Source organism: Cariama cristata, unplaced genomic scaffold (assembly GCF_000690535.1).
Source record: "Cariama cristata isolate BGI_N322 unplaced genomic scaffold, ASM69053v1 scaffold5602, whole genome shotgun sequence".
NCBI lineage: Eukaryota > Metazoa > Chordata > Aves > Cariamiformes > Cariamidae > Cariama > Cariama cristata.
The window spans coordinates 56,527-63,118 of NW_009602003.1; the positions used below are offsets into that span (position 1 = coordinate 56,527).

Sequence of the window (6,592 nt, forward strand, 5' to 3'; positions counted from 1 at the left end):
TGAAATATGTGACTTCAAAAGATATTCAAGATTCCTTGAAAGAAGTCTAGTGATGATGAGTTTAACCTTTCCCTCGGACAGCTGTTCTAGTAATTACTCCTTCGTTATCACATCCGTTGCTCTTCAGTTCTCTTTGAGTTCTCTAGATCCACATCATGGTGTAATGCATTACTAGAAAGTTCCTGGCAAAAATGGGTCCTGGATCTGAACTTCAAACAGTCTCCAATTTAAAACCAGAACATTAATTTAGCCCATTATAAATAGAAGGGCATTTGAACCGTTCAGAGCCAGGTTTGGGTTTGGATTTCCGGTATTTGGGAGTTGGTTCAAAGCCCAAACTGTGGTAAATGGTAACTCAAAGCCTAACATACGCCCTCTCAAACCACTTTCTGATTCACACACCTTGCTCCCATAGTTTAAACCCTAAAGAAAAAGACACCAAACCAAACCCTTTATTGTGAGACTAAATGAATGGGTGACATTTCTTCAGCCCAGCATGGCTTGGAGAAGGGGAGGGAAAATAACAACACGTGTAAAGCACAGTGGTGGTGTCCAGAATCTGGAAAGCTTTACAATGTGACCTGTCCGTTGGATTTGCCAAAAAAAATCTTGCGGTGGGATGCAGGGAGCTGCTGATGTGTTTAGCTACATCTAGGAAACAGCATAACCATCATGGGGGGGGGAAGCGGCTGCCACGTGAGGGAGGGGAACATGCCGTTCCCTGCCATCTCCTGCAGCCGCAGTCTGGAAACTCTTAGCAGTGGCTGCCGATTCCCACACGCTTTCCTTTCTCTTAATGTTAAAGACTGGCAATCAATCAGTGCACCCTGTCAAAACCGTCCCGTGGGATGACAAACCCTCGGTAACTCCCTTCAGCAGCCGGATCATCGCATTGTGGTAGGAAAAAAGAGCTCTTTTGGCCCAAACTCACCTCCGCGTTCCCGTTGCACAGGGAAGTCTCACAGCTGTTAAGCTCTGTGTCCGTGTATGTGTTTATGCTTTGTTTTGTTACAGCTGCATCTTGGTGAATTTGTGTGTTCAAAGACTAATTTCAAGGACCAGTCTCATCATTGCTGTGTTGGAGATTTAATTTCACAGGGTAAAACACAGAAAGATGGACTCCATGTTAAATCAGTGTGCAGTGCCTAGAAGTCCCAGTTAAGACGAAGTGACCTGTGAGAGATGAGTGCCTACTACAAAAAGTTCAGAGTATGGAGAGGATGATTTATTCCCCCCTTTATAAACTGGCAGCTGAGACCCAGATTAAACAATTTACCCTTAGTCACATAAGAGTCTGTTGAAAGGAAGATTCTGAGCCCAGATCTCATGAATGTGTTGTCCGCTGCAGTGTCCTTGAAGGGAGAACATAGAATAAAACTTCAAGCAGTAGGTGAACGTATATGTTGGATATACAGTGCTAATCTTGTTCTGCTAAAGGGAATGGCATGGAAGGAAGCATAATTTTTGTCACCATATTTCAGCGCATACAGCAATGCAGTTTGGCTACATTTCAGTGCCTAGGACAGCAGCACTTACTGCCTCCATGTGCAGTAAAAGAATTTCTTCAAGAAGAACAAATGTGCCAGGGTTACGTGGGTCAGCACCACGGCCCTGGCCTGCCGCTTTGTCATTTCGTTGGTATGACTTTGTCGGGCTATTTCAGTGGAGAATGTCAGACTGGATCCATCCTGCGTTCTTGGTGCATCACCCTTCAATTCTGGTCTGCATCAAGGCATTCCTCCTGCTCGAACTGTTTGGTGGCTTGCAAAATGCCTAGGTCAGTGTTACCATTTCCAGATGTAGACCACAAACAGGATTTTAATGAGAGAAGCAAAAAAGGCTAGATACACATTCCCCAGGAGCCTTCGCCTGGGATTCTGCTCCCATGTTGTATAGATCTTCTGTGATGGGTGGATACAGGGCAGGCTGAAGTGGTAAGGTACAAAAGGTGGCCAGAGCCAAATTAATTCTGTGGGTGAGATTGAATCCAATACATTTACAGCTCTGTCTTTGTTCTTGATGCTGTTGTCAGAAGAAGGCTCCACGCTATGTCCTGGCTCATTCCACGACACAATTGTGGAAATATACTAGTGAGCTTTTTTTTTTGCCTTTTTTCTGTTTTCCCTGTGCCTCAGCAGAAGTCTGAGGAGGTGAGGGGTTCACCAGACAGATCATTAAACTGTCACCCACGGTTAGGTCTCCAAGTCAAAGGTGTGTTGGCTGCCACATAGAGTTAGAAGGGCTCCAGATGGCTGCAGGAAGAGGCTTTTAAGCAATCCCACCTACCGTTAATAAACCAATTACCTTTTCCTGCCTTCCAGTGTCAACTCTTTGCTTTGAACTAAAAGGAGCGGACTTGAAATTGGGTAAAATTTCCCTTTCCAGCAGGTTTGTGGTGAGGCAGCGCGTGCCCAGGAGGCTGCTGGTCAGAGCCCAGTTCTGCCAGTGGCTAATGTTGGGCAATTTGTGTCACCTCTGGGCGCAGACAAAGAAACGGAGCCAGCAGCCAGGATGTCATTTCCATCGAGTCTGTTCTCTGCTGATTTGAACTCTTTGAGACAGGTACAGCTCTCTGGCTCTGCGGAGCCCTCATCACTTGTGCTATGATGAGAAGAGCGCTGCAGGAATGAAAAAAATCAACAGTCACTGTCAGAAATGGTAAGAAAACAGTTGCTTTTCTACCTCCATTACCCAGATCGGTCAGCGTGGCCTCCGGCAGCCTATTGCTGTGTGCTATCCATACCAACAAGGGCAACTCCAAACTGAACACCTATATCTGCTGTTGGTCAGCCTCTTGCAGCTGGTGGAGGGTATTGGTGGATGGATGCTGCTTTCTTGGAAACTTCTTCTGTGGTTTTTGCCTTGCATCACCACCATCATAGAATCATAATGGTTGGAAGAGACCTCAAAGATCATCAAGTCCAACCTTCTACCCAATGCCACCATGCCCGCTAAACCATGTCTCGAAGTCCCACATCTAAATGTTCTTTGAACACCTCCAGGGATGGTGGGTCCACCACCTCCCTGGGGAGCCTGTTCCAGTGGTTAGCGACTCTTACAGTGAAGAAATTCTTCCCAATATCCAACCTGAACCTCCCCTGGTGCAACTTCAGACCGTTTCCTCCTGTTGTCATCATCCTGCTGCTTCTGGCTGCTGACCAGAAACAGGTGCACCTGCAGCTCGGACAGAAGTGCCTGGCCAAGGGCTGGGGTGAAGCAAGCCACCGGCAGGTCAGGGCACGGCATCTGCCAGCATTTTGATTACGCCAAATCCAGAGAGAACACGTTGATAGCAAAGTTCAGACGTGTTTTTATTCTCAGTGTCCCATCTCTGAAAGCTTCCTAGAAACTGCTGGAGACCAGAGGTTCTACATCTGCTGCTTGTAAGGATGTCCTGTCAAAACTATCCGGTGTGTTTCCATCAGCAATTATTTATGGATTATATGGGCTTCAAGAAAGACTCTGGTTGTTCTTCTGTGATGAAGATCATCTGCTGGAACCTCTGATTCATCCCCCCGAAACTTCTTTCTAACCGACTTTGGGCTCGGTTTGGAAACGGGACCCAAGAGCTTTGCAGGCAGGATTATCGCCGCCTTGTATGTGTGTCTCTCCCCTTGCTGTGTCTCTTTGGTAGAAATGACAATTGTCTGCTGCCGCTTGTCCAGGGAGGAACCAAACGATTCGATTTGGCTCCCAACACCTTGAGACCAATCTCTGCGATTTGAAGTGATGTTCACTCTCATTTCCATCCGTGTTGTTGGAGTCTGTAATGCACACCTGCCCTGGAGTTGTTTTCCTGCGGTGGTGTGTTTTGTTGTCCCAGCAAATGTGTCTTTGTCCCATTTAAATGTCAGGGCTTCACCGGGAGCAGATCCCAGCATACAGACCCAGCCAAAAGGTCATAATTTGCAGATTCCTACAGCTGAAGTTTGTAAATTATGTAACAATGGAAACGTGGCTTTTTCTGCAGTTCTTGCGTGCTTGAGTCCCAGAGACTACTGGAAAGAATTTAATGGTAAAATTATTAATAATAACCTTGCAGCTTTTTGTTTTATTTTTACAAGAAATCACTGGAATTTTTTTAGGATTACCATGTTTTGAATGCTAGAGGCCAGTGTGATGTCTGCAATATATTAATAAACTCTTATTGGATATTTCTTCACCACACAGTAGCATAGGTAGAGGGTAAGAACTCTTTTCTTTCTTCTTCTTTTCCTCCCCAAGGCATGGGTCCAATTCATCTGAACGAAATTGATTGTTCGGGCTTCGAAAAATCAGTCACGGACTGCAAGTTCAACACGGAGTCGCAGGGCTGTAACCATGAAGAAGACGCTGCTGTGAGATGCAACGTTCCAGCGATGGGTTTTCAGAATCAGGTGAGAAGCCAAGTGATCCGGATGCGAGTCAGCGTGGCAAGGTGTTTTCATCCTGGAGCATCGTCTGCTCTCCCTTGTTATGCAGTACAGGGCATCTGGGTAGGAATTATTTCACCTAAGCTGTGCCTATTTGATTTAGATTTTAACATCTTCATTGTATTAGGAGGGCAAATAAGGATGGTGCTCCCTTTTTTGTACTGAGCTTTGAGCTCCTCCAAGTGTGACATAGGCTTATGAATGGGTGAAGTACCACTTCAGGTGCAACCTGTGCAGGCCAGCGGCCCCGTGAAGCTGATGCATGCCCCTGTTGTGATGGGATCTTGGTTGGATCTCATGACGGTGGTCCCTGGGTGGCTGCTGGCGTAGGTGCTGATGTCATCTTGACCACGTGGAGCTTAGAAACTTCACCTGTGTGAACTGGGCACAGGTTCCTCTTAGTAAGTGCTCCTGCCAAAGGTCTAAAAGGGAGTGGAGAAAGGGAGCTTTCGTAGGGAGTGTGACTTTTACAGCTGGTACAGGCCACTTTCAGATGCTGGGCTTGGCTAGACTTGCATTCTGCCGAAAATGAACCAAACTGCATCAACTGGTCTGCTAGCAGCTGAGCTGAGGTTTCTGGGCTCAGTGATGTTAAGCACAAGCCTTGAGAAGACCCAGAGCGTTGCTTGCCCAACTGTTGCATCTTCCCTATAAAGTTTGCTATGATGTTTGTTGATGTAAGAGTTTTTACGCCCTGCAGCTGCGTCTGAGCGGTGGCCGCAACCCCTACGAGGGCCGGGTGGAGGTCCTGATGGAACGCAACGGGACTCTGAAGTGGGGCACCGTCTGCAGCGAGAACTGGAGCACCGTGGAGGCCATGGTGGTGTGTCGGCAGCTGGGCCTGGGGTTCGCCAGCCATGCCTTCCAGGTGAGTCCCTGTGCCCTCCCGTTGCGTGCGTTTCAGATGTGGTGGCATCCAGTAGGGGCTACTGGAGGAAGAGAAAGGCTTATTAAAAAAAAAAACAAACCCACAAACCACAGCATTCTGCTTCAAGGCATTAGCTGGAGAGACCCTGAAGGTTAAAGCTCATTGCACAACAGCCATTGGAGGAAATTCAGAGCAAAAGGAGCTCTGGGCAAAGCTGCTGTTTTCATACTGCTCAGATGTCCTGGGAAGCCTGAGTCCCGTTGGGCTGGTGGTTACACACGGTTTCTTGTCCCTCCCTGAGTCAGTGCGGAGTTGAACTCCTCAGGCTGAGTGAAGTGTAGAAGCCAAATTTAACCTGGTGTCAAATCACTTGAAAACAATTTGATTTTGCTCCTGTAGTTACTTCTCGGTGCAGTGTGTACGCTGCTGTGCAGTGAAGCTGTATGCTAGCTCCCCAAGTTTGTTTGTATTTCTTTCTCTTCTGATGACAAACACCCTAAACCCTCCTTGCTTGCACCCGACTAAGAACGGCACTTTGAAAGGGATAAAAGCTATCAACTAACAAGCTTGGGATAACCACAAAGGAATAAAGTGTTCTTTCCCAGCAAAGCTCTTTGGCGCAGTGAATGGCAGCCTGCTGTGCTGGCTGGAGGAAAGGCAGCAGCATAAGAGCTGGAAGCTGGAAGGAGGGGAGGGCAGCAGCTTCCCACCCAGTTTCCGAATGGATAAATGGCATCAGATGTAAGTAGCTGGTGTTGGCCAATAACCCTGGTGCAAGATACTTATCCGTACTCATACATCCTTCAAGGATCACAAGGTGAAAGAGGAGCAGGCAGGCCTAGGTGTAATGATAGATTTTTGAAAGGAAATATAAATATATAACCTCTGGGCCTTTATTGCAGTTCCCAGACACTGGGAAAATGGGGATTTGGGCTCCTAAAATAAATTGGTTTCTCCTTAGGACAAAGGAATCCCCTGCCAGAGCTTGCTGTCTTGCTGAGTTCTGGAAATGCAGCTCCTTTGAGGCATTTCAACTGAGACTCAACGATTGCCAGCAGCTTTGGGGAAACTTAGGCTCAAATGGCCACCGATAAATAAACTTCATGTGTGTTTATATAGATGGAAACACACGCACAGAAAACAGCCTTAGATAAGTTCTGGAAAGAAAACTATTTTCCCCAAACATTTTCTGGAAATTGAAAACTTGGGCAAACAATTAAAATGTGGTTGCAGAGAGCGGAGGCTGTCCCCGTTCTCCAAGCCCAGGGTCCAGCTGGCTCTGCTGTATTTTCCTGCCGTGTCCAGCCTGCTC

General features: G+C 47.1%; 1 protein-coding gene across 1 annotated transcript in view; it reads left to right on the forward strand.

Annotated features, from left to right (window-relative positions):
* Nucleotides 1-6,592, forward strand: part of LOXL2 (lysyl oxidase-like 2) — a 41,852-nt gene that overhangs the window by 26,654 nt on the left and 8,606 nt on the right. Inside the window, exons 6-7 of the mRNA XM_009694542.1 lie at nt 4,225-4,376; nt 5,113-5,280. Of these exons, the coding sequence (XP_009692844.1) occupies nt 4,225-4,376; nt 5,113-5,280 (320 nt within the window). The remainder of the gene's footprint in view (nt 1-4,224; nt 4,377-5,112; nt 5,281-6,592) is intronic.